This window comes from Microtus pennsylvanicus, chromosome 1 (genome assembly GCF_037038515.1).
Source record: "Microtus pennsylvanicus isolate mMicPen1 chromosome 1, mMicPen1.hap1, whole genome shotgun sequence".
NCBI lineage: Eukaryota > Metazoa > Chordata > Mammalia > Rodentia > Cricetidae > Microtus > Microtus pennsylvanicus.
In genome coordinates this window covers 136,548,765-136,576,470 of record NC_134579.1, presented here as the reverse complement: position 1 = coordinate 136,576,470, position 27,706 = coordinate 136,548,765, and the positions used below count along the sequence as shown (strand labels likewise).

Sequence of the window (27,706 nt, the reverse complement as noted above, 5' to 3'; positions counted from 1 at the left end):
CACATTTTTCAAACAGATAGCTTCTCTTTATTGAAAGACCTGAATACAAAAGCAAGCTGGGGCAGCAGAAAGAAGGTAGGAACCTTTCTCAGACTCTACTCTGATGTATAGAGAATATCGGGGCAGGAGGAAAAGAAAATACAGAATGATCACCCTGGCTTGCTCCAGACTCAGGGTTCCATGCTGGGCCAAGCAAGGCCAGAGGGTGGGCTGCTTGCTCCATGCTTGCACTGCACACTTGGGCTTCAGGCCTCCAGGAGCTTCCCTAGGAAGCGGAGGTTCAGGATCTTAATCTGCTGGTCTTCTAGGTCCATTCGGATGATGCCATCCTCACCATCAATACTCAGTAGGACCCCGGTGGCCTCTCGGTCCTCACCCAGAATCACTTTCACCTAGAGGCAACAGTAAGTGTCAGGTCCACCAGCAGCTGCCATGCCCCCCGTACCCTCTCAAAGGCCCCACCCTACCTTGTTGTTCTTGGTGGGGGTGATGGGTTCCAGGTGCTCACTGGAAATGCTGACCACCTTCTCACTGTCTTTCAGGTACACGGAACACATGCCTCCCTACAGAGGGAAGGATAGCCTGCTCACTGCTCTCAGGAGCCCACCCTCCAGGCACCACAAACTATGAGGGTGAGCAGGTAAGGTGACTAAGGGAATCACTAAAATGCTGCTAAGTCAGGTCAAAAGAGAGCCAGGTGTTGTAGCACATACCTTAATCCCAAATCCTCAGAGATGAGCCAGAGGCAAGAGGATCTCTCTGGATTCCAGGCCAGCCTGGACTATCTTTTGTTTGTTTGTTTTATTTAATTTATTTTCTCCCAGAGACAGGGTTCCTCTGTGTAGCCAGACTGGCTTTGAACTCATAAAGATCCACCTGCCTCTACCCCCCTCCCCCAGTGCTGGGATTAAAGGTGTGTGTCACCAATGGCTATATAGTGAGACCTTGTCTCAAAAAACAAACAAGCCAGGCGGTGGTGGTGCACACCTTTAATTAATCCCAGCACTCAGGAGGCAGAGGCAGATGTATCTCTATGAATTCGAGGCCAGCCTGATCTACTAGAGATAGTTCCAGGACAGGCTCCAAAGCTACAGAGAAACCCTGTCTTGAAATACCAAAAACACAAAATTAGATCAAAACAGAGAAAATTTAAAATATGACAGTGCATGCCTTGCACTCAGAAGACAGAGGTAGGCAGAGATCTGTGAGTGATTTCCTGAACAGTCAGGGTCATACAGAGAAACCCTGTCTTGAAAAACAAGCATAAAAAGAGATAACTTTCAAAACATTTGACTCTACATGTCCCAAACTAGTCTCATCTCTAGAACCCTGGTCTCAGGATCAGCCCCGACTTGAACCAAGTTCCTGGTCATGGTCACCACCTTCCTGCTCTGAACCCTGCCATCAGTCACTTGCCTTCTTCCTCCCTTCCCTACTGCCCTGCCATACTACTCCAACCTGGAGAAGCAAGTCCACACCATAGATCCAGTCCTACCACTTAGTGCCCTCTGGACAGTCTTAGCTGCTCAGTCTGCTCTGTCATCTAGCCCAGCCTCACTGCTCAACTTCCCTCCCCCTGGGTATTCCTTTTTTGTTGTTTTCCAGAGAGGGTTTCTCTGTGTAGTTCTGGCCCTGAACCTGGGACTAAAGGTGTGCACCACTACTACCCAGCCCACCTGGGCATTTCTAGTCTGGCCACAATGAGTACACTTCAGCTTCCCTGGAGGCTATGCACATGCTTTGCTTGGCTTACTTTTGGTTTTTTGTTTTGTTTTGTATTTTGAGACAGGGTTTCCTCTGTGTAGCCCTGGCTGTCCTGGAACTCAATCTGTAGACCAGGCTGGCCTCAAAATCAGAGATCTGCCTGCCTCTGCCTCCCAAGAACTGGGATTAAAGGTGTGTGCCACCAAGTCCAGTTCCTGATTTACTCATATTATTCACCCTTCAGGTCTCAGCTTCAATGTCTCCTCCAGAAAGTCCTCCTTGATTCCCAAAGTTGGGAAATCAGTTCCCCCTGCTCCTCAAGCCTTCTAAGCTTCTCATGCCATTCTGCCCACTCTGGGCACATATCTCTCTACCCCAATGCAAGGTGAGGTCTGTGAGGACAGGGTATAGAGCTGCATTGATCCTGGTGTTTGATCAACCCTATCAGAACATCTACTGGAGGGTTAACAGGGTTTAAGCCTTTCTACAGAAAGTTGGACTCCCGAGGAAAAGAACGCACATGTTTCCCCCTGTAAGAATGCACTGAACACCTCCAGCCCCAAATACAGACTTTGTCACCCAAGCTAGGGTTGATGCTCAACTTTGAGGCAACAGGTGGGTAACATGAAGACCTCCTCAGACCCCTAACACACACGCTCAGACAACAACTGCTTTCTGAAGGCTCAAGGACTAGCCAGACGAGACTGGATGGAAGACAGGGGTGGGTGTGTAAAGAGTGGGAACTCACTGAACCACTTGGCACACTACTGAGTCCACCTTTCCAAAGTCCCTACGCTCAGGTGTGCCAGGTGCCCAGGCCTGAGCTGTTAGCACATGAGGCAGAACTACCCATCCCCTGGATTCACATTCACCCAGCCTTCCATATCTGTCTGTCCATCACGGCATACCAGACATTAGAGCTGCAAAGTTAAAACTAAAACTATAAACAAATAAGTTGGAGATATAGCTCACTAGCCTAGCATGTATGAGGCCTAGGATTCCATCCATAGCACCACAGACACAAATAAGTAAGTACATAGTTGGGGGACTTTGCCCACCCCCTAGGATCCTACTTACCGTGACACTGCGGATGACACCCGTCTGCCCCACTACTTGTGTGTCCAGATAGGTGTCTCGCACCTTCACCTGGATATCAGTGGTCACCCAGTCACTGGAGTTCTGCTCAATGCCTGAGCCTGGCGTATGTGGGTTGTAGCCTCCAGGAGAAGGTGCTCCGGGGGTCATCGGACTGTAGCCAACAGGGCTGGGGCTGGGACTGGCCTGAAGGAAGACAGGAATCAGTGTCTGAACAGTCACTGGGCCTGGCCATTCCAAATGAGGCCCATTGAAGTCCACAGTCTTCTGTGACATAGCTTACCTGATAGGCCATTGGTGAAGGTGTGGGGTGGTAGCTGGCCGGGGAATGGGTGTTCTGATAGCCTGCTGGGCTTGGTGCCACTTGGTGGTAGCTCTGAGGACTGGGGCTGGGCTGGTAGGACCCCTGAGGAGAAGGGGCAGCGTAGGGGGAGAACTGGTCTGTGTTGTACCTGTAGACAGAAGAAAGGGGTGTTGGTACCGACAGAAAGGGTAGGAGGCAGGGCGGTGGGCAGCTGTGTGCAGGGCTTTTCAGGCTCAGCCCTGGTGGACTCACATGGCTGGCGTCCCTGGTGTCTGCGGGTTGTACTGTGGATTGACCTGGGGGGATGATGGGTCTGGGTAGCCGGGTGTTTGGGGATTCGGGGTTCCCCCATATGCCTGTGGGGATGGGGTGGGCTCGTCGTCAAAGGCATACTCGTATTCCTCCTCAGCCCTGGTGGGACAGAAGTCTGTTGAGAATGACGGTGGTAACAAATCTGACGAAGCCTGCAGAACACCACTACACACTGGATCCTCAACAGAGGCAACTCCATTCGGACAGAAGCCCCAGACAAGGCTTTCCTGATGCTAAGGCAATGCCACAGCTGAGTCGATGATGCAGAGATCCAGATCACACACCTGGCAATGTCTCCAGGCACAGGGTACCTGCACGTTGAGGCTGGTGATGTGGACAGGACAGTGTATTCCCAGCCTGGAGCAGTCACCACACTACTCAAATACAACCACTTACACCCTGGCCAACACAGCCCATCCTAAAATGGCCCTCACCTGGAAGGCGTGTTCGGGTTGTTGGGGTCCCAGGCTCCACTCTGAGCAGGAGTGCGGCTACCGTCATGCAGGGGCGTCTGTGAGCCATAATGTGGAGTACGGCTCCCTGGATAAAGTAAAGAAGCATGAACTGTATTCTGTCCTATCTGCTGAGCCCTCTGCTTCATCCCTAGTATTGTGGACATACTTACCATCCTGCAAAGGTGTCTGGGAGCCATACATGGGTGTTCGTGAACCAGAGCCATACATGGGTGTCTGAGAGCCATACATGGGTGTTCGTCCATAGGTGGAGGTCATGCCACCTGGACGTTGGGAGTCGCTGTGGACACAGAACAGTGGAGTGGGTGGGATTCCTAGCATGCCCACGCTCCTCCCTAGGCTCAGCCATCAACCCCACACTTGTCTTTCCTAAGCCCAGACATACACTGTGGTGAGCCGCTGGCGGTCTACAGAGATAGTCTGGCAGGTTGAGTGCAGCTCCACTCGGGCTGTGGACTCCGTGGCATCCTTCACCACACCAATGTAGCCTGGAAGGAGTTAGGCAGTCAGGTGGGTGGGCTCCCAGCATAACCCCTGCCTCCCCGCACTAGAAGGAGTTAGGCAGTCAGGTGGGTGGGCTCCCAGCATAACCCCTGCCTCCCCGCACTAGAAGGAGTTAGGCAGTCAGGTGGGTGGGCTCCCCAGCATAACTCCTGCCTCCCCGCACTAGGAGTTAGGCAGTCAGGTGGGTGGGCTCCCAGCATAACCCCTGCCTCCCCGCACTAGGAGTTAGGCAGTCAGGTGGGTGGGCTCCCAGCATAACCCCTGCCTCCCCACATTAGAAGGAGTTAGGCAGTCAGGTGGGTGGGCTCCCAGCATAACCCCTGCCTCCCCACACTAGAAGGAGTTAGGCAGTCAGGTGGGTGGGCTCCCCAGCATAACTCCTGCCTCCCCGCACTCAATGGCTCACCTTTGTAGGGTCCCTGGGAGATACGCACAGTCTGGCCTATAAGCTCGTTATCTCTTCGCCCTCGACCCCTGCTCATGCCACCACCTGGGCTACCAAAGCCACCATGCTGGCCTGTAGGATGGAAGAATGTTGTGAGGGTCCAGGAATTATGCCTTTCCCTCTTATGCTGTCCCCACAGCTGGAACACCCTCAAATTTCTTCCAGCTTCAGCCACCCCAAGAGGGTTAGGAGCCTCCTCCACCCACTCCCTTGCTCTAGGGCCCTCTGACTCCACTCTGGCCACAAGACTTTCAAGCTGAACACTCAAGGCTGCCCCCATGCTAATCTCTGAGCTCTGACCCCATCTCACCTTCACCACTGGGGTGCATGGGGCTGCTGATCCGGGGGCTCATAGGAGTGAAGCCACCAACAGTTAAATTGGTCACATCCCGGGGCTAGGGAGGGATAACAAGTGAACAGCCAGGCAGGAGATAGAGGTGAAAGGCCTCAAGCTCCCTCCCACAATGACTAGGTTAGATCCTACTTGTGGCAGCCCATCAACCAGCCTTCCTTTCCCCAGGGACAAAGTTCCTGGTGAGGAAGTGCCACCCCTCTGCCTCTATAGGCCTCTCCAACAAGAGGCCTCTCTCTCCCCTCATCAAGATGTGCACCTTAACCAAAATGAGTCTGACATAAAAACACAAGTTGCAGGTAAAAATCTTGTCTGCTTTTTTACTTTTATTTTTGAGACAAGGTCTTGCATAGCTCAGGCTGGCGTTGCATTTACTACGTAGCCAAAACTGACCTTAAGCTCAGCTGCCTCCTGCCTCACTTCCCAGTGCTGGTACTACTGGCCTGTGCTAGCACATCTTGCTTCAGATTTCCTTTCCAGTATCTGGTTCTGTACAACTTTCCTGCCAGTCCTATCTCAAAGCCTGGCAAGGGCAGTCCCCAAGTTACTGGTGGCTCTGTAGTCCTTCACCTTGATCCCTGCTGTGACACAATCAGCAGCCCCCTTGTCACTGTCTGTGCACTGTACTATCACTTCTGAAAAGAGGGGCACTCAGGGAAGGAAGCCCTGACAGGGAAAGCCTGCCGCCACCTCTCTGTCCCCGGCACCCTGCAGCCTCGGATCCAGGAGGGTGGAGGTTCCTCAGGGTGTCTACCACCCAACATGCAACCCACAAAGTGAGTGACAAATGACAGGAGAGCAGCTCGAGACTCAGAGAAACCTTGTGCACCTTCTGCAGTGGCTTGGCAGTGACACCTACTTAGTCCCCACCAGCCTGGTCTTGATGCTCCTGATGTTCTCACCTTTGAGCCCCCGGCCAACACCAGGTGCCGTGCCTTACAGACAAACATTCCGCCATTCTCTACTAGCTTCTTGCAGTGCAGGAAAGCAAAGCTGCGATAAAGATGGCGGATCTCCCCCTCTCGGCCCTGGGAAGAAGGGAGGGGGTCACATGAGGGAAGGGCAAACCCCACCACAACTCTTTTAGACTCAGCCAGAGAACAGCGCTGACACTTACTGAGTGAGGGCCATCAATGACCTTGACAATGTCCTTCACATGGATATTGTTCTGATCTGAGTCCAGGGCCACAGCGAAGCGGTTGTCCTTTTTCTGAGTCACGGCCTGGTGCCTAACGGTCACCACTTTCCCATGCATGTTCAGAACCTTTGGGGGGGGAGGTAGTAGAGGATGAAAGGGGATGAGGTGGTGAGGTGATCTGTCCCTTCCTTGGGAGAGACAATCTTGAGACCCTGAGCCCTACGCAGCATCCTGACTGCACATGGAGCAAAGTCAGAGAGAGCACCAACCAAAGTCAGGTACTAGGTAGGCCAAACATTCTAGATCATTCCAAAAGATCCTTTGGAGGGTTGGGATGTCGCTCAGTTCTGAGTGCTGGCTTAGCATGCATGAAGCTCTGTTGTGTTGGACTCTCAACACCATATAAACTGAGCACTCTATAGTCTGGTACTCAGTGTGGACGTAGGAGTTGAGCAGTTCAAGGTCATCCTCAGCTACACAGGGGAAACAAAAGGCTCTTTGGGAGGAGACTCTACCTTCCTGACTGAGCATCAGGGGCGTGAGGAGTCCACTGATTACCCACCCTGCTAAACACTTCACACACTTCTCTCTGAGAGGAACACAATCACAGTTCCTACCTTACAGTGGCCCTGAGAGGGCAAGTCAGGAGGCCAGGGTCATAAAGTACAGAAGCAACAGAGCTGACAGGTTCAGGGTTCTAGGTACTATGTTAATGCACACATGGGGTGGGGATGGGGAAGGGCAGAGGTGTAGCAACTGTAGCATGACGTCTTTGCAAAACCATCAAATTCTGGGTCACATATTCAACTTCTCAGCTGATGAGGTAGATCTCCACCTAACTAGGTGTGAAGCTTAAGGCAGTCAGGAAAAATGACAAGCCACTTGCCAGCATTACATAGACAGGCTTCAGAGAGCCTTACCAGGTCTATAACCCAGCACAATTTGTGAGCTTGGTCACCACACTACTACCTCCTGGGATGTGGGGTGGGGCTCTTGGGATAGAATCATAAAGACACACCTGGAAGGTTTCTCGCTCTAGCCGCACGATGACACCCACGGTGCGGGGATCCAGCTGCACCAGCTCACCCCACTCATGCTGGCCCCCAACATCCACACCTGAGGCTGTCTCTGAGCAGAGCTGCAGGTCCCGGGGAAGTACCTTCAACTATGAAAAGACAGCGGAAGGGGTGAGGCAGGCCCCAGGGAACTAAGTACCAGGGTCTCCTCTTGTACCAATGATGCTGTGATGTTCTTCCAGGCACTTACCTCATGCATGGTGAGGTCTGAGAAGAGAATGACAAAGTTCTCCTCCACCCTCACAATGAGACCTGTATCACCCTCAAATCGGCCAGCAATCACTTTTACATGGTCCCCCATCTTGAAGTACTTCCGAAGTTCCTGGGCTGGGAACTCAAGCATGTCCTGGAAGATTTGGCCATGGGGACAATGAGTATGTAACAGAAACGAGTCACCTGCCCTATTCACTTTTAGCATCACCTCAGTCTCAGCTGAGAGCTGGACATCCCACTTTAGCTTCCCCACCACCCAACCTGAGACACTTGCATTGGTCCTCCAGAAATAGTTGTCCCAGGCAGGACTTTGAGCTAGACAACCCTTTACCACAGAGAGGACCAGGCCATGAAACACACGCATATGCCTGAACTCACAGGTAGCTTGTCCTCAAATACATGGAACTCTCTTGGACCAGTATTTTGATGCCATTCCCTAGCCCAAGACTGTATATTGGCACCAATAGCTCCTCATCCACTCAGGCACACACCTCTGTGACTGACAGCAGGCATTGACCTAGGTTACTCCATAGTCAAACCCTAAACCCAATGTGACCCAGGCATGCTACTCCTCAGAAACAACCAACACAGACAATGTCATCAAGCCACAGCAGACTCTAAGTCAGTCCTTCAACAATACATCAGGAAATATCCCATAAAGGGGACCTAGTGTTACAAGCCAGTCAGCTACTAGAGAGGATGAGGCAGGAAGACCACAGGTTCAAGGTTGGCTTAGATAATTTAGCAAGTCCCTGACTCAAAATGTAAAAAGAGGGAGCTAGAGAGATGGCTCAGAGGTTAAAAGCAGGGTCTTTCAGAGGACCCAGTTCAAACCCCAGCAAACACATGGTGGCTCACAACCATCTGTAATGAGATCTGGTGCTGTCTTCTGGCCTGCAGGCATACATGCTGGCAGAACACTGTATGCATAATAAATAAATCTTAAAAAAAAAAAGTAGCCGGGCGGTGGTGGCGCACGCCTTTAATCCCAGCACTCGGGAGGCAGAGGCAGGTGGATCTCTGTGAGTTCGAGACCAGCCTGGTCTATAAGAGCTAGTTCCAGGACAGGCTCCAAAGCCACAGAGAAACCCTGTCTCGAAAAACCAAAAAAAAAAAAAAAAAAAAGTAAAAAAAGAACCAGTGAGATGGCTCAGCCTGAATAAGGCAGCCAAGGCTGACAACCCGAGCTCTATCCCTGCCCTCCATATACATACACAATGATTAAATTCCATTTTTTAAAGTAAAAAGAGGCTGGGCATGGTGGCAAATGCCTTTAATTCTATCACTTGGGCGACAGAAGTAAGCAGATTTCTGTGAATTAAAAGACTGGCCTTGTCTATAGAGTGAGTTCTGGTCCAGCTAGAGCTAGAAAGCTACAGAACGAGACCCTGATTCAAAAAAAAAAGGGGGGGGGGCAAAGGGGATCAGCAAGATGATTCAGTGGTAAGGGAGCTTGAGCCAAGTCTGCCAACATGAGTTCAATCCCAAGTAAAGACCGGTGAATGAGGGAATAGACTCCGATCTCCATATGTGCTATTGTATATGCACACACAAAATAAGTAAAAGCGCAAAGAAACAAAAACGGGCCAGGCAGTGGTGGTACACACCTTTAATCCCAGCACTCGGGAGGCAGAGGCAGAAGGATCTTGTAATTTCAAGGCCAGCCTGGTCTACAGTAAGTTTCAGAACAGCCAGGGCTATAGAGGGGAGGGGGGTTAACACACTCAAAGAATATGACTCAGTGATAGAAGCCACCAGTGAGGGGTTGGGGTGAGGCTACAAGGTAGGGCATTTATCTAGCATGAGCAAAGCCCTGTGTTCCCAGTACCACACATAGGCACCAAAGAGGAAAGTGGGGGGCATCCCTTGGATGCATTCTTCCTCTCCTCTAAGCAGCTACACATCAGTGCACATCACTATCGGGCTGTCCTTACTCACAAGCAGGACAGCCTAGGCACAGCCTGTACCCACAAAGTCCCCTACAGACAGGCAGAATCAGGCCTGAGAAACAATGGAACACCTGCGGAATTTCCCAGTCACAGAAAGTAGGCCTGAATACTAAGCAAACCAAGGAAACAGAAAAAGATCCAGACATGTCCTCCATGAGGACAGAAACCACTGTCTGGACCTACACAACCTGCCATGACCAGACACGGCCAGCCCTGTGGTGTTACCTTGAGGTCCTCATGCTTGGGCATTATGGTAATCTTGTTGCCGTCCACACTGAGAACCTTGCCTTGCAAGTTGATGAGCTCACCCTCGCACACCTCCACATTGTCCCCAGGCTGGAAATTGTGCTCCCGCTCCTTCCCTGAGGGAACAGAACAGTGTAGGGCTGACTGGGCAGCCGTCTCCAGAGCCACCCTCCTCCTTGGCCAGGTGTGAGGCCAAAACCAGATACCTGTGCCTTCAGTCACCACTTCCAGGTCGATACCCTCAGGCTGATCTTCAAACTTTTCCAGTTCTGATAGGGTGGGCTTCACACCCTCTGTAATCTGATAGCCAGGGTGAAGGGAAGGGATGGACAGGGTCAGTGTTACCAACAGCAAGCACCCCTGCCCAGGACAAACCACTGGAGAGCACGGCTCCAGGAAGGAAAGGAGCTGCACCGCCCCATGAGCACTGCCCACTGGGCCTCACCACAGCAGACATGGCGAAGCTCTTGAACAGGAAGCCCTTCCGGCTATAACGGTTCCCCTCGAAGATGAGGAAGTCACCATCAGAGGCAACATCACCCCCCAAAGACCTGAGATTCAGAGGAGACAGAACTGATAAGGAGGGGTGTAAGCCTTTTCCTGGATGGAAAAGGGGTTCAGGACTCTGCAGGACACAACTCTGGTGGCTTAAATGACTTTTCACACCCAAAGTCAGCTAAATGAAGGAACTCCTGCCTTAGTAATCGGCAGAGCAGGGCAGAGTGGCTGGACAGTGAGTGCTGGGCGTACAGCAGGTTCTCAGAAACACGGATGAAATAAGCTTTACTCTTGAAGGGCAGGGGCAAGGGTCACTGCATGTTCACAGCTGTGCAGATGCCCCCAAGCCCTCAGAAGCAGGGCCTCACTCTCTACCTGAGGGAAGATGGACTCAAGATGGCTGAGAGCAAGGCAGGTGGACAGAAGCCAATCCTAGGCCCTAACTCCAGACCAGACTTGTCAGGGACCCTCACCCTGCATACAGGGGTCAAGCACTTGGCTTAGGACTCCAATATGGAAAGGAAAAATAGTGGCCACTCTAGAGGAATGTTTGAGTGTCTGTTTCCTCTGCCATCTTTGCCACAAAGGGAGTCTGGGCAAAGGAAGTAGTGTGCTCTGATGGGCACTGAGGGCCCCCTCTGCCCTCTGCTGAGCATGGCGTATGTGGACAATATGCCCAATGCTCTAAGTTCCATCCTAACACCAAACCAAAAATCTGCCTGACTGCCTCAAACATAGCGGGTTACAGAGCAGGACTAGAAAAACTCCTGTCCCCTCTTTTTCCTGTCACCAGGAACCCCAGTCAGTCCCAAACACATACGCACAGCAATGGAGGCTGGGGTAGTTCATTACTATTAGTAACATGCAACAGACTAGGATATGGCTCAGAGGCAGAGTGCTTACTTAGCACGCATGGGACCTGCCACTCAATCCTCAGGACCAAAAAAGAAAAGGAAATCAATCTGCAGCAGAGGAAACTGAGGTCCAAGATAGAAAGCACCTGCCTGAGGCTAGGCTGCTCAGCTAAGTGTTCACACAATGCACCCGAGGGGGACTGTCCTGAAGAGACCACCAAAGCACACTGTGCCACACAACCAACAGCCAAGCCTGGTCCCTCGGCATGCTCACCTGATCTTCTCAGCATCAAAGAGCCTCTGTGGAGGCCGCTTGAACTTCTTCCTTTTGGCAAACCAGTCTTTCTGGGGAGAACAAAGGCCACACAAGGGAAAGGTGAGGGAGGGCTGGCCACTAGCAAGGACACAGTGTTCCCCCAAAAGGCACCACAGCTTAGAGTACCAAGCTCATGCGGGCTTTGATGCGGTCATAGTCGATGCGTGGGATCATCTTGAGGGAGATGGTGTTCTGGCTGGGCTCAACATAGTCCACCTGGGAGAAAGCAGCAGGTCAGCAGAGCTCAGCTGGACAGCAACGAACCCCAGCAACCTGAACAGAAGGCACTAAAGCGGCCAGAGAAGGACATGGAAGAGATCTGCTTGCTCACAACCCCCAAACTCTGTCCTGTCCAAAACTAATTAGCACTAGAAATGAACATACACCACCCACCTGCCTTCCCCACTTGGATAAATGAAAGGTCCCACAAACACAAGACCACAGCCTAATGGCCGTTTTCTCCAAAGTGCCCCTCTTTCCCAAAGCCTCCCACTTGATTCTGCTCAGCCCACAATCAAAAGTAATTTTCTTATCTTTAAAGACAGGGTCTTAGCTGGGTGGTGGTGGCGCACGCCTTTACTCCCAGCACTTGGGAGGCAGAGGCAGGCAGATCCCTGTGAGTTCGAAGCCAGCCTGGTCTATAAGAGCTAGTTCCAGGACAGCTAGGGCTGTTACACAGAGAAACCCTGTACTGAATAAAGACAGGGTCTCACAGAGCCAAGAATAGCTTTAAACTTGCTGAATAGCTGAGGATGATCATGGGCTTTTGACTCTCCTCCTCTACACCACCTGAATCCTGGGATTATAGGCATGAACCGCCATGCCTGGTTTTATATAGAACTGAAAACTGAAGTCAGAGCCGCCTACATTCTAGGCAAGCACTCCACCAACACCAACTGAACTACAGTCCCAGTCCTTTCTTTTCCATTCCACCCACCACCCAAGTGCAAGGGATCAAACCCACAGCCTCATGCAAGCAAAGCAGGCAACTATCAGTTTAGAAGCCCTGGCAGCCCTTTTCTCAATTCCTTCATTCTTACACACTCGCAATCCCCTCAGCTATGAACTTTAAGACCCCAACCTCCCAGCTGGGAGAAGCAGTAGAGCATTTCCCTGGATGAATGTGGGGGATGGTGTGTGGCTCAGCTTGGAGAACATGTGCCAAGAATGTGTAAGGCCCTAGGTTCGCTTGCCATTGCCTAAGAACTTTTAAAAATTGGACTATATTCCCTAGAACCCTCCCATCTCCCTCCAGTGACAAAGTTACAGTCTTTAATCCCAGCACTCCAGAGGCAGAGACAGGCAGATCTCTGTGAGTCTGAGGTCAGCCTGGACTATAGAGTTAAGTTTCAGGCCAGCCAAGGCTACACAGAGCAACCTTGTCTCAACAAAACAAAACAAACAAAAGAACAATGGACTATAAGGTCTGTCACCTCCAAACTCAGTTCTGTATCTCTTACTCCCTGCTCTAGACATCTTGATTTTATCTTATCTTGCATGTGGGGGGTGGTGATCCCCCCACCATGTGTGCCTGTATCATGTTGGTCCTGGTCTCCTCAGAGGCCAGAGGGCATGAGATCCCCAGGGACTGGAATTACAGAAGGTTGTGAACCATCAAGTGCTGGGAATCAAACCCAGGCCCTCTAGAAGCACAACTGATTCTTTTCTTTTTTTAATTATTTATTTATTATGTATACAATATTCTGTCTGTATGCCTGAAGGCCAGAAGAGGGCGTCAGACCTCTTTACAGATGGTTGTGAGCCACCATGTGGTTGCTGGGAATTGAACTCAGGACCTTTGGAAGAGCAGGCAATGCTCTTAACCACAGAGCCATCTCTCTAGGTTCAGGCATCTACCTCACATGATTGCCTTCTCCCTCACACTCCACGCGGCTCATCATCACTCCCTTTCCTCGGTCTTTACTCAACTTGCCTTTGACTGTCCTAACAATAGGCATCCACCTCCTGTGTGCCTTGAGCTAAACCCTCACCTTGTTTTCCTACTCTGAGGGAAGGCTGTTCTTGACTCTTGGAAAGGGAGGTGGAAGAAAAGAGGGCAGTGTACAGAAACCTGGCCCACTCAGCTGCTCCATCGCCTCCCACCTGAGCAATGTCGTCTTTGTAGATGCCTCGCTTGAGGCGGACCCAGGACTTTGGCTTCAGGTTGGCCACCTCCTTCACCACCTTGAGCACATCAGTCATCTCCTTGATAGGCACCATCTGCTGGTTCCAGTAGCCAAGCCGCAGGTTGCCCACACCCTCAATGGCCTGCTTCACATGGGTTTGCTTGTAGGCCTCCACGTAGATGTAGCCCTTCACGTGCTCTGGAGCAACCACTGACTTAATCTGCAGAGGCTGGAGACACAAAGGTGGGAAACATGGCTAGCAACAGTCAGGACTCTCTGGCCCTCCAGGTGAGTCCACAGAAGCGCACCACCACAGTGGCATGGACACTGGGATGGTCACAGCAACCACAACGGAAGCTTTAAAAATGACTCAAGTTTTGTTCCAAGCTGGCCTCAAATTCTTGTTCGCTGCCTCCACCTCTTTAATACTAGCAGGTCTGGCAAGGGACTGATTATGTTATTGTTGAACTACACTGCAAAGCACAGTGCAACCATGAAAAAATAGTGAGGAGCTAGTAGGAATGGGGAGTGGCCACTAATGGTGCTTTCTTTTCTTTCTTTTTCTTTTTGGTTTTTCGAGAGAGGGTTTCTCCTCTGTGTAGCCTGGCTGTTCTGGAAATCACTCTGCAGACTCACAGAGATCCTCCTGTCTCTGCCTCCCGAGTGCTGGGATTAAAGGTGTGCATCACCACCGCCTGGCCTAATCCTCCTGCTATAGTCTCCCAAGTGCTAATATTTTGGGGCTACCATTAATAAATAAAAATTTTGGTCAGGCAGTAGTAATGCATGCCTTTTAGTCGCCGCCCCCTCCTCAACTTGGGGGGCAGAGGCAGGTGGATCTCTGTGAGTTTGAGGTCAGCCTGGTCTACGAAGCAAGTTCCAGGACAGCCAGGACTGTGACACAGAAACCCTGTCTCAAAAAAACCAAAACCAAAAACAGTAAACAAATTAAACAAAAGATATGATTATTTTGTATTTGTGTATGTGTCTGAAGAGGTCTGAGAAGTATCAGATCTCCCGGAGTTACAAGCGGTTGTGTGATTGTGAGCTGCCTGATGTGAAGACTAGGAATCAAATTCTAGTCCTCTGCAAGAACAATGTACATTCTTAACTAATGAGACATCTCCGTAGCCCTGACAAAAGGTTTTAATTTACACACTTACACACAGAGAGCACTAGAGAGACAGTTCACTCATTAAAAGCATTTGCTTCACAAGCACGAGGGCCTGAATTTGGATCCCTAGCAACATGTAAAAAGTCGAGGGGGAAGATTGGGCTGGAGAGATGGCTCAGCAGTTAAGAGCATTGAATGCTCTTGCAGAGGACCTGGGTTCAGTTCTCAGTGACTCACAACCTCCTACACATCTAGCTCTGACCTGTGTGAGCACTGTACCCACATGGTGCATACATAAACAAGCAGATGCACACACATGCATATAAATTTAAAAAATAAATAACATTTAGAACAAAAGTCAGGGGGTAGGGAGATATGAAATGAGACAGGAAGATCTCTGGGGTTTGCCAGCCAGCCAATCTACCCCCCCAAAAAACAAAAACAAAACAAAATAAAAAAGGAACTCCAGGTTTAGAGAGACCCTCTCTCAAGAGAACAAGGCAGTGACCAATAGGAAGGTATGTGATAGTCTCTCTGGCTTCGTCACGAATGCACAGGTGTGTGCACCCATGCAACAGGTGAACACACAGACACGACAATACTGCACACACTCCAAAACAAAACAAAACAAGAGCTGGAGAATGGCTCAGTCATTAAAAGCTAACGTTCACAACCAAAAGGGCAAGAGTTGGGCTGGAGAGGTGGCTCAGAGGTTAAGAGCACTGACTGCTCTTCCAGAGGTCCTGAGTTCAATTCCCAGCAACCACATGGTGGCTCACAGCCATCTATAATGAGATCTGGTGCCCTCTTCTGGCATGTAAACATACATGAAAGGAATGTTGTATATACAATAAATAAATAAATCTTTAAAAAAAAAGGGGGCAAGAGTTCAGTTACCATCACCCCACAGCTGACTTTCCAGCTAAAAACAAACACCACCAACAAAAACAAAGTCCCAGATAGGCAAAGCAGTCTTATTCCCTGTTCTGGCTCATCTGCTCGCTGGCTCACTGCTCTGTTTACCCTAGGGTACTTATTGTCTATAAACGTCTTGCACCTGGCTTAGCCCTGCTCCACACAGTAGTCTGCCCTTACTTACTGTGTCTGTGAACTGATAAGCGATGAATTTGCGCATCAAGGAAATTGCTGTGGCTCGTTCCTCCCCAATCTGGAAAGAGAGGTGGATTTGGAGACCTGAAGAGGAAGAGAGCAGGACACAAGAAAACTGGCAGAAAACAAAAGGGGTAGGGGCAGGTAGAGGGCAGGAAGGTGAAGCAGGAGAGAGATGGGCTGCGAGGAAAAAACACTAAGGGGGATGAGAGTAGAAGAGGGAAGGAAGAAGGAGGCAAAAAGGGGCATAGAGAGGCAGCTACAGAGGGACCAAGAGACTCGCTTCCCAAGAAGATCCAGAGAAGATAAATGGTCCTCCAGCAGCCCAAAGCTAGAACACACCTTACACTTGACAGTCCACAGGTTGGGGTCCCTACACAGCACAGGAAAATGAAGACAGATTACCAAGTCTCCTCAGTAAGACACGATCCACACCATCTTCCCCTCCAGCCCAGGGCCCCACTCTCATTGACCGCACACAGGGGTCTTCCTTCCCCCACCCTTGTGTATGTCTGGATCCCATATGGGATTCCCACCACTGGACTTCTACCCTTCTCCCACTCTCTTACTTGACTCCTGGGAGCAGCTGCTGCTGGGTGATGTCGTCTGAGAGCTCATCAGACCCTCCATACACCCTAGAGGAAGAACAGTGCTGGGAAGGAATGCTGTCACCCCACCAGACCGCATCAGCTTTCCACCCAGGGCTGCCTGCGCCCACCAGGCACTTACGTCTCTCCCACAGATGATTTTGCATACTTCTTCATATAATACTCGCCCAGTTCTTCTTCTCTCTGGTCCCTGAGGTATGAGGGGGAAAGCAGACATGAAAGAAAGTGGAAGACGGGAGGGCAGGCCGACCTGCCCCACATCTGTCCTAGGAAGCTGGTTCCCACCCAGGTCTCCTCACTTGCTCACCTCCAGAGATTCTGCAGACGACGAGCCCCAGAGCGGTCTTCATCCAGGACAACATTATCAATGTTGGAGGCTGGAAACAGAGGTGCAGGGAAAGTCAGGCGGGAAATGGGCTTGGGGAGTCCAGGGGCCAGACCTGGCCCTGGGGCAAGAAGACATCTGGCTGAGGATACCCCCACCATGGTCCCCCATCCTCTGTCCTACTCAACTCCCACTTCTCATCACATGTGCTCAGGGGTGGTCCAGTTGCTAGGGAGCATCCGTCAGTTCTCCCCCTCACAGTCACCATCTAAGCATGGCCTGGGCTCCCCGACCTCATACTCTCTCCTGTACTAACTACATCTTGGCTTAAGGACACAGACGTGTATAAGCTTCCTAGGGTCAGACACTCAAGACTGCCTATCCCTGCACCCATGTGAGTCACAGCCCCAGGGCCACATAGGATATGGGAGAAGAGCCACAAACCACACTTGCCCAGTTCTTACCTTCAATCTCTTCTACTTGGAGGAAGAAGAGAAGGTGGTGGTGGTGGTGGTGGTGGTGGTAGTGGTGGTGGTGGTGGTGGTGTGCAGGGTAGACAAAGTATGAGCCAAATTATAGCAGCAAAATCAACCAATGGGGTGGGGCGGAGGGAGGGACACAGGAAGGTCGAAAACCAAAAGTAAAGGCCAGGCACCAGGTGGGTGGGGAGAAGCCGAAATGTATGAGGCGCACAGAACGGAAAATAACAGGGAAGGGGCACTGGCCCAGCAAGTGGGGGGTATTGTGGGACAGAGTCCACCCACCCTACACCCCACAAAAGGGATACCCAGAATATTCTCCCCACACCACCACCCACCCAATAGTCCCGTCCCCGCCCCCACTCATGGGCCTAAAAGGAAAAAGGTTTGGGGAGCCGTCTCTCTGGCAAGGACAGAAAGAAGCAAGGTGAAGAGAGTGAGTATTGGGGTGGTTGCAGGGCATGGGGTATGGGGAAGGGCTTAAAAGACACCCTCCCAGGCACAACCCGCACCCAACGTGGTCTTGCAGGCAGGTCCCACACACACCTTTCTCCAGGATGTCTTCTGCTCCATCTTCCCATTGGTCCTCATCCTCATACTCATCATCTACATCTGAAATGGAAAAGCCAGGCGGTCAGCAGGGGTAGAAGGTGACCTCAAGCCAGGCAGTGGTGGCACACACCTTTAATCCCAGCACTCAGGAGATAGAGGCAAGAGGAGTTCTGTGAGCAGAACAGCTCCAAGATTGAAACATTCACTCTGGGAGACAAGCCTCAGAAATCCACAGACCTGAACAGAGGCTCAGAAAGGAACGTACAAGAGGTCATACCACAAACCAGTACAGCGTGGAGGTACGACATGGATCCACCTAACTCTAAAGGCCATTTCCTCCACTCCGCACCAACCACACATATTCCTTCTAAAAGATTACGACCAGAGCTGGCATGGAATGCTGTAACCCCAGCATTCTGTATCCGGCCCCATGGTATAGGCCAGTCACCCCAACTACATGAGAGGCTAAGCAGAAAATTGCAAGTTCAAAACCAATTTAGGCTACACTATCAGTTCAAGGCCAGCCTGAGCAATTTAACAAGATTCTGTCTCTGAGAGTATTCTGAGTATGGCTCAGTGGATACGGCGCTTACCTAGAATCTACCAGTGAGGGTCTAGGGGCTGGCTCAGCAAAGGGTAATGATGTGGAAGAAATTCCCACTCCATCACATGCATGTACACAAACACAAACTAGAGCCAGACTACCTCATGTCTTGTGTACTCTTCAAGCTTGCTCCACGCTTCCAGGCCCTATGACATACCAGCCTCATCCAAAATGAAGCCTCCATGGCGTGGTTTCTTCGGGGGCCGGTCATCATCTTCCTCCTCCTCTTCCTCATCGTATTCCTCTTCTTCCTCCTCCTCCTCTTCCTCAGGCTCCTCCTCCTTTTCACTGCCTGCTGCACTCCGTCGTTCATCCTCTGCCTATAGGGGTCAAGCAGAGTTGGAGCACCAGATCCAGAAACCCTTATGTCAATGTCACAGACAGACGTCCAAACTGCCCCCACAGTCCCAATCTGACCAGGCCTCTGGTTACTGTCCTAACTCAAGTGACAGGTCAGCCATGTTCCAGCCACCCAACCAACTCCTGGGAGCCAATACCTTTACTGGATCCCTTGTCCCAAGGGCCATTAAGTGGCAGTTCCTTGTGACTTGGTCCTTAGCCCTCATCTCCATGCTTTCTGTAAGAGTCCTGCTCCTGCCTCCTGGATCTGTTTCGGGTGCTTAATATTCAGCAATGGCTATCTCCAGTACTTCCCTTGCACTTCCTCTACCACGAATCTAAAGGTCAATGTGCTACTTCTGGTAATGCAGACTGCCTTGGAACTAAGTCTAAGCTAGTCTTGAACTTGTGGCATCCTCCTCTCTCTGTTTCCCACGCAGTGCACTATAGGTATAAGCCACACCTGGCTTCCACTCACTTCTTAAAAGCAGCTTCAGATGGACCTAGTGCTCTGTCTAGGGCCATGATTCTCCTTCCTCCCACACCTCTCTCACTGGGCCACTTACCTTGCATTACCTCAGCTCCCGTATCTGCTGCTGATGCCCCCAATTCCTCTACTTCTCCACTTTTTCCCAGAAACAGAGCCCACTACCCACAAGCAGCAGCCTCTGAGTTGCCTCCCTAATATTCTCTGGATATGCCACGTCCTATTGTGACCACAGTGCTGTCCCCAGAGCTATGCTGGCTCCAGCTCCCTGAAGGCACCAGATTCTGACCCTTTCTGCCTGTGAATGTCACTGCTCCAATCCCTCCCCATCCCAAGTCTAGGCCACCATGCTGCCCTTCAACACTGGATCCTTGCCTTGGCTTTCTCTGGAGCGTTGTCACTCCCCACCCCCAGGTTTCTAATGCCTGTTCTATAAACAGATGTTTCTTTGGGCCACCAGCTCACAAATAACCACACAGAGACTTATTACGAAAGCTCAGTCTTAGCTTAGGGTTGTCCCACTAGCTCTTCTAACTTAATTGACCTCTTTCCCATTCTGTGTATGTCTGACTCATTCCGCATGTCTCTTGCACCTAGATTCATCTCCTCTTCCTTTCTCACCTTGGAAGTCCCACCTATACCTCCTGCCTAGCTATTGGCCACTCAGCTTTTTATCACACCAATCAGCACATACATCACAGTGTACAAATATCTCACAGCACTGTTCCTGTACCACTCACACACAGATCCACACAAACTCTACTGCCCGAGCATCACTCTTTAACTCACCACCTCAAGCTTTCCTCCATTTCCACACTGCTACAACCTAGTTATCCAGGATTTTTGTATATTTGTTTTTATCTTAATCTGCTTATAATTGTGTGTGTGTGTGTGTGTGTGTGTGTATGCATGCACTCCTCATGCTTGTGTGAGTAACTGCCAGATATTTGCAGGTGCCTTCAGAAGGTGTAAGATCCACGGAAACCAGAGTTACTGGTAGCTATCAACTACCTGACCAGGATGCTGAAAACCAAACCCAGGTCCTCTGGATGAGCAAATGCTCTTAACCACTGAGCCATCTCTCCAGCCTAGTTTTTTTCTTTAAATTTACTTAATTATTTCTTTTTCTTTTTTTTAAATATTTATTTATTTATTATGTATACAATATTTTGTCTGCATGTATGTCTGCAGGCCAGAGGAGGGCACCAGACCTCATTACGGATGGTTGTGAGCCACCATGTGGTTGCCGGGAATTGAACTCAGGACCTCTGGAAGAGCAGGCAATGCTCTTTACCACTGAGCCATCTCTCCAGCCCCTACTTAATTATTTCTAAATAGCTTAAAGAGACAATAAGTTGGGCTGGAGAGATGGCTCAGAGGTTAAAAGCACTGGCTGCTCTTCTAGAGGTGCTGAGTTCAATTCCCAGCAACCACATGGTGGCTCACAACCATCTGTAATGAGATCTGCTACATGTAGGTAGACATGCAGGCAGAACACTGCATACATAATAAATAAATCTTAAAAGAGACAAGTAAATTAAAAACAAATATGTATATAGGCATACATATAAACTATATATATACATACATACATGCTGGGCATGGTGGTGCATGTATTTAATCCTTGCTCTTAGGAAGCAGAAGCAAGTTGATCTCTGTGAGTTCAAGGCCAGTCTGGTCTATGTACTAAATTCCAGACCAGTCAGGAGAGTGAGACTCTATAAGATACTGCTGCAGTCTACTGAGTCTTCCCCTGCAATACCTAGGCTCCACAATCTTTTTTTTTTTTTTTTTTTGATTTTTCGAGACAGGGTTTTCTCCGTAGCTTTTTGGTTCCTGTCCTGGAACTAGCTCTTGCAGACCAGGCTGGCCTCGAACTCACAGAGATCCGCCTGCCTCTGCCTCCCGAGTGCTGGGATTAAAGGGTGCGCCACCACCGCCAGGCTATAGGCTCCACAATCTTAAAGAGAAATTCGATGGTCAAAACACTGAGGCACCAGGCTGAAGAGATGGCTCAGGGGTTAAGAGCACTGGCTGCTCTTCCAAAGGCCATGAGTTCAATTCCCAGCACACAGTGGCTCACAACCATCTATAATGAGATCTGGTGCCCTCTTCTGGCATGCAGATATATATGGTATATATACAGAGCACGTATATATATAAAATAGAAAGAAAGAAAAAGAAAACTTAACCAAAAATGGAAATAAAAAAGACACCAAGGCACCAAAAGGACACTCGTGTTCCAATCAGGCTCAGAGCTGCAAAGCTGCAAGAGAAGTAACACAAGCCCTAAAGCACCAGGGCTGCCTTATCCTCATTCTACCTGAAAGTGCCCCTGAACCACCTTAAGTGCTGGGAAACCAGCAACTAGCCCTGAACTTGAATCTAGGCCACGGTGGGGCACCCTTGACTGCTGAATGTTCAGTCCTAAAGACATCTACACCATCCCCACAAGGCTCAGGGAGTACCAGGAGAGAGGAGGCAGAGTGTAAGAGCCAGAGAAGGGCTACTCCAGAGGAGTATCAGGAAAGGCTGTCTCTTAGTTAAGATGTGGCCACTGCCTTGGTGAACTCAGCACAAGTTCAAGTCAGCTAACAAGGTTAGATGATGAGGAGCTACTGGCAATTAACGGGGGCTGGGAGAGCAGGAGTCATTTTTCTTGGGGGTGACACTGTTAGAAGGTTGTGTATGTAATGAAGGCAGCACTAATTGAATTCAGTGGATTTAAAAAAAAATAACAAAGTTGGGGGCACATTGGAGGGGCAGAAGAGGAGAAAGGGGTTGGAAGTAGACATAATCAAGATCCATTACAACCAGGCGGTGGTGGCCCACGCCTTTAATCCCAGCAGAGACAGGAGACCCATTATTAATGGTCAAGAGTGGTTGAGCATGCCTTAAGAGTCCAACATTGGGGAGGCAGAGGTGGCGTTCTGAGTTTCAGCCCAATCAGGGCTACAAAATGCAACCCTGTCTCAAGAAAGGGGGTTAAAAAGATACAATGTATATACCTGTGACCCTGCCAACGAATAAAGAAACATTGTGTGTTAAATAGAAAAGTAGCTAATAGGATGCTGGAGAAATAGCTCAGAGTTTAAGAGCGCTGGTTGCTCTTCCATAGGTCCTGAGTTCGATTCCAGCAACCACATGGAGGCTCACACAACCATCTGTAATGAGATCTGGCTTCCTCTTCTGGCCTGTAGGCATACATAAGATAAAACACTATATACATAATAAATAAATAAATAAAATCTTTTAAAAAAGATTTGCCAAGACCCCAAAGCTACACAGAGAAAACCTGTCCTGAAAAAATAAATAAAAATAAATTGACAAGAATTAATAAAATACTTTATTATTAAACCCTATTCTAGTCAGGCATGATAGGCAGTGAATGGTTTTGATCCCAGCACTCAGGAGGCAGAGGCAGGCGGATCTCTGTGAGTTCCAAGAAGAAATCCTGTCTTTTTTTTTTTTTTTTTTTTTTTTTTTTTTTTTTGGTTTTTTGATACAAGGTTTCTCAGTAGCTTTGGTGCCTTATTCTGGAACTAGCTCTTGTAGACCAGGCTGGTCTCGAACAAACAGAGATCCGCCTGCCTCTGCCTCCCGAGTGCTGGGATTAAAGATTGTGCTGCCACTGCTAGGTGAAACCCTGTCTTGAAAGAAACAAAAAAAAAAAAAGGAAAAAAAAGACTAAGAGGGATGTGTTCCATTTAGTCTACAAAGTGAGTTTTCCAGGACAGCCAGAGCTACACAAAGAAAGCCTGTCTTGACAAACAAACAAAACAAAATGGAAAACTAACCAGGTCCTCCTACCTGGGAAGTATGGAGGTGGAAGCAGAAGGATCCGGAGTTGAAGGAGTCTCTCTGACTGAACAGCAAATTTAACTCAACCCGGGCTATATGATACCCTGCTTCGAAAACTGAGAAAAGGGTTAGAGTGGGCTCAGCGATTAGGAGGAATTGCTGCTCTTACAGAGGACCGGAGTTCAATTCCCAGCACCCACATGTTGGTTTGGGCTATTCATAACTCTAGTTCTAGGGGATCCAATGCCTTCTTCTGATCTCTGCTGACACACTTGTGGTGCACAACTATACAGGCAGGCAAACTACTCATACACAAAAGATAAAAATAAATAAATCTTAAAAAATTTAAAAAAAAATCACTGACCCAGGTGTGGTGGTGCCCACCTTTAGTCTCAGCACTCAGGAGGCAGATGGATCTCGGAGAGTTCATTGCCAATTGGCCAGGCCTAGATAGCCAGTTCCAAGGCAGCCAGAGATACAGATGAGGCCCTGTCTTAAAATAAAAACACTTGAGTGTGGAGTCATCTGCAGACAACTAGCTCTGCGTGTTTGTTCTTTTACAGCTAAGAAGTACAGTTTCTTTCCTGATCCTGCAGCCCTTGACAAACAACTCTTTTCCTTTCAAATTATATTATGATGTTTAGATTTTTAGCAACCGTGAAACCAACCACAAAGCTGATAATCTTTCTCAAAAAACAACCCAGTTACAGTAAGAAGTAACAAGTCTTATTGCAGAAGTATTTTTCCAAGGAATTAAGAGAGAAAATACTTGCTGTATCCTTAAGTTAACTGCACTGAAGTAAAGCTGAACAAAACAGAATCCCAGCGCAGAGCTTTCTGAGTTTGCACTTCAAATATTTGACATTCCTATAAATTGTCTCGTGAAATCTGTGCTGAAATTCAGAGATACAAGCAGTTCACAGTCTACCTCGTGGAGATGAAATGTGAACAGCTGTTTAGACATTAATGTCAACTAATCTGGACTGGCCACATGATGCTTAGTTCTGTCCAAATGTCCCAGGAAGAAGAAATCTTTAACTTCTTTTTTTTTGAGAAAAAAATATTTAAAATTTCACAATTTCAGTATTGCAGTTATCAATGTATAGTGAATTTGATGCTTATTAAATTTTTTCCCAATTAAAAATAAAATAAAAACACTGAGAGGAAAACAATGGATTTCCTTAATATTGATACTGACTAGGCCACAATATCTCACACAGCAGTTTTTTACACGTGTTTTGTATGTGGGCTCATGTATGGTGCAACCTTCACGAGTAAAGTTGTTTCACCACGAGGATCCTAGGACTCCAACACAGGTCCTTGAACTTGGCAGTAAGAACCAGTCCAACATCTCACATTTTATTCCTTTTGTTGTTGTTGTTTTGCTTTGTTTTGTTTTTCAAGATAAAGTTTGTTTCTCTGTGGAATAACTCTGGCTATTCTTGGAACTTGCTCTGTAGACCAGGCTGCCCTTGAACTCACAGCGATCCATCTGCCCGGCTTACATCTCACATTTTTATTTTTATTTTTTTTTTTTAAGAAAGGCAGACTGCCACATGCAGCGCCTCATTTGGATGTGTCTGGAGTCTTGGAAGCTTGACTACCCTACGTTCTCCTACAAATGGACCTTGAGAGCTTGTTTGGAGGTTCTAACAGGGGAGCGCAGCTACTCGTATACCCTTGACCGAAGACCGGTCCTCCTCTATTCGGGGAAGGTCGTCCTCTTCGACCGAGCGCGCAGCTTCGGGAGGGACACCCGCCTAGCCAGCCAGATCAGCCGAATCAACCCTGGCGATCAATGGGGTGACAGATGTCGCAGCCAGATCGCCCTCACATCCACATCTCACATTTTTAAAAGCTAAGTTTTGCCAGGTGGTGGTGGCGCACGCCTTTAATTCTGGCACTCGGGAGGCAGAGGCAGTGGATCTCTGTGAGTTTGAGGCCAGCCTGGTCTACAAAGCGAGTTCCAGGACAGATAGGACTGTTACACAGAGAACTCTGTCTCAAAGGAAAAAAAAAAAAGCCAAGCTTTACAGGTCTGTTTCAAGCCATCTTTCACTATGTCATCTTCTGGAGCCTTCCTTCCTGAGGCAAGGGCTCCTGCATATGGCTGTGTTCCCTGGGGTTGGACCAGTCTTTGATTTGTGTTCTGTTTTGTTTTCAGGAACAATCTGAAATTGTAAGCATAGACTGGAATGACTTATTCTTAGGAGGTCTCGGACCATACAGTGAAACACTCAGACACCAAAGAACGCAGGAGCCTGGTGGGTAGCACGGCACAGCTACAGTTCTGAGTCTACCACACTCTTACACTGCAGTCAGTACCCCTGCAGTCTGTATGTACTGTGTGTCTATAAAACCATCTCTGCTGTGGACTTAGCTCAGGAGGGAGGCCATGAGCCACCACCCAAACTAGCCTTGCTGAATGAATGAAGGGGATGAGAATGGGAAGTCCGTTGATTTCCTTCACAGCAAGCAGCATGTTTGCCCGACAACCTACCTATCTACAGAATACAGGACAACATCTGGCCCAGGCTCCAGCAGCTCCTCACACCTCCTGCTTGGTGTCAACAACCAGCCAGCAGATGACTCATGAGTCTGACAGATGCTCAGTGACAAACCTCTGCAAAGAAGGAGCCAGGGACCCTGGTCTCATTACCACCAGGCTACATACAAGTGCCAGCAGTGACCTAGAGCCATGAGTCACTACAAAGGCTAGTCCCGTCCCCCACCACCACCTGCCCTCCTGCCCTACATCACCATGGATGAATGCCTGCCTGGGAGAAGAGGACCGCCCCCAAAGGCACACAGACTAGCAATTAAATACCTAGGACAAGCAGACCATGTAAGGAAGAGGATACATCAATAGAAACCCATAGTCCTAAACCCTCCAGGACACAGATCCATAACATCTTTGCTTTTCCAAACTCTGCCATGAAGTAAAGGCAACCAATGCATCCCAGTACTCAAGAGAACCCAAGTATGCACAGAGCAGGCCGGAGAGAAACACTGCTGAGGAGCAGAGCAGCTGCCAAGCATGCTGAGGCCAGGGGTCATCCCCTCTCCTGGAACAGAAGGCGATGGCAACTTATGAGCAGAGATGCTGTAAAGACCGCCCCAAGCTCCATGCTGTCAATCCCTTCTGTTTCCCACTAACACAGGGGACAGGGAGCTTCAGGTTACTGTGTGGCGGCTGAAGCCTGATGATGGTAATGACACTGGAGCCCTAGCTCCTTCCTCACAGAGCTTTTATATTGTGTACGGTGAAATCTCTGAAAGCACTGATGACTCATTTAAGAAATTAATTTAGGGCCTAGCCCAAAAACTCTGTTTCTTGGAAACACACACACTCACACACACACACAGAGAGCTAAATTTAAGGGAAGTGCACACTTCAGTGGTAGAGCTCATAGTTAGTGTGTACAAAGCCCCACATTCTATCCCCAGCACCACTATGACATGAATTCATTCACACATTTCGTAAGTATCTTACACAGAAATTTAATACAGTATTTTTAGTGCGCCAGGGTTTTGACTTTGACCTGTCACATTAAGTGTGGAAATTTCCATTTGTGGCACATAGGGGCTCAACAAGTTTCAGATTTTGTATCTTCTATTCATTGGCTACATTCATTCCCATTAGCAAATACGTGTTCGCTCATCGGTTGTTTATTTATACTTTAAAATCTGTTAACTGGAGCCCAAGGACCAAGAATTATGCCTGGCACACAGTAGGCAATACAAATACACTTCTGGGAGAACTGGGCACACCTAAAAACAAAAACATAAAAAATACTAATAGTCAAACTGTAACTCGACGACAGAATGTCTACCTAACACGACTAAAGCCCTGGACTCAATCCTAGCACCGCAAATAATAATAAGCAAAATGAAACAAATCGGGCACATGATGCTAAAAAGCCAATGAAGTCTGAACACATCATCTACTGTGTCAGTGACCCTGGCGCACCCCCACCTTCCAGAGCCTGTCCCTCTGCTCCACTCTGAGTTGCCTGCTCGCCCAACTCTCCCGACGATCTGAAAACCCCCAGGCGCTCCGAGTCCTGGGCTCCCGCTGGGGCCTCTCTGCCCTGTCCCCGTCCACAGACGCAACGTCTCCCCCTGGAATCCAAATCACTGACCTCGGCCTCCTCCGCCTCGCTGCTGCGCTCGCTGTCCTCCTCCTCGGAGAAGTTGCTGTCTTCGCTGTCCGACATCTTCAGCAACTGCAGAGGAAAAACAGCGGCCTCAGCGCATCCCAGAAGCCGGAGCTTCACCCCGAGCCTCAGTTTCCCTGTAAGTTCAACTGGAAAAGAAAATGCCCCGGCGCACTTCCTGCAGCCCGGTTCTGGCGATCGCGACCCCGAGCTCTGCCCACTCCAGCTAACACATGCGCCTCTGGCTCCGGCCGGGTCGCCAGCCGGCCCCGGCAGCCTAAAGGCCTACACATCGGCAAACCCGCTTACCGATCACTTTACACCTGAAGCTTCCGCGCCAGCTGCGGCTCACACAACGCCTAGCTGGGCTGACGTGCTCTCGCGCGAGAGCTGGCGAGTTAGCCTCGCCTAACGCGAGATTCCTAGGGATCTGCCCCGAGGAAGGCCTTGGGCGCCGCCATCTTGGAAGTGGCTAAAGTGGCTTAAACGGATTTTGAGAGCCGCCATCTTAAGAAGGTAAAAAAG

General features: G+C 49.5%; 1 protein-coding gene across 4 annotated transcripts; it reads right to left on the bottom strand.

The window, feature by feature from the left end:
- Supt5h (SPT5 homolog, DSIF elongation factor subunit) lies at positions 1-27,706 on the bottom strand. 4 transcript variants are annotated; one of them, XM_075987220.1, is made up of 30 exons: positions 27,491-27,706; positions 27,167-27,250; positions 18,555-18,717; positions 17,788-17,853; positions 17,227-17,241; positions 16,745-16,814; positions 16,559-16,627; positions 16,399-16,464; positions 16,172-16,202; positions 15,819-15,887; positions 13,583-13,834; positions 11,606-11,695; positions 11,438-11,508; positions 10,257-10,362; positions 10,018-10,111; positions 9,791-9,927; positions 7,594-7,749; positions 7,346-7,492; positions 6,307-6,453; positions 6,092-6,217; positions 5,148-5,232; positions 4,799-4,909; positions 4,274-4,376; positions 4,041-4,168; positions 3,850-3,955; positions 3,356-3,514; positions 3,083-3,251; positions 2,782-2,985; positions 468-563; positions 1-392 (listed from the first exon to the last, which is right to left on the bottom strand). In XM_075987220.1, the coding sequence occupies exons 2-30, from the start codon at positions 27,239-27,241 to the stop codon at positions 246-248; spliced, it is 3,258 nt and encodes a 1,085-aa protein (XP_075843335.1). In that variant the 5' UTR covers positions 27,242-27,250; positions 27,491-27,706; the 3' UTR covers positions 1-245. The 4 variants fall into 4 exon arrangements, with proteins under 4 accessions (XP_075843335.1, XP_075843355.1, XP_075843345.1 ...); XM_075987240.1 differs by having other exon boundaries at positions 17,227-17,238; XM_075987230.1 differs by having other exon boundaries at positions 27,357-27,506.

Bases quoted from the DNA above. Each gene is read 5' to 3' on its own strand.
- Supt5h (XM_075987220.1), bottom strand. From the start codon at position 27,241: ATGTCGGACAGCGAAGACAGCAACTTCTCCGAGGAGGAGGACAGCGAG. The intron at 9,928-10,017 runs GTATCTGGTTTT...CTGTTCCCTCAG, and splicing joins AGTGGTGACTGAAGGCACAG to GGAAGGAGCGGGAGCACAAT. The intron at 7,493-7,593 runs GTAAGTGCCTGG...GTCTTTTCATAG, and splicing joins CAGACCTCACCATGCATGAG to TTGAAGGTACTTCCCCGGGA.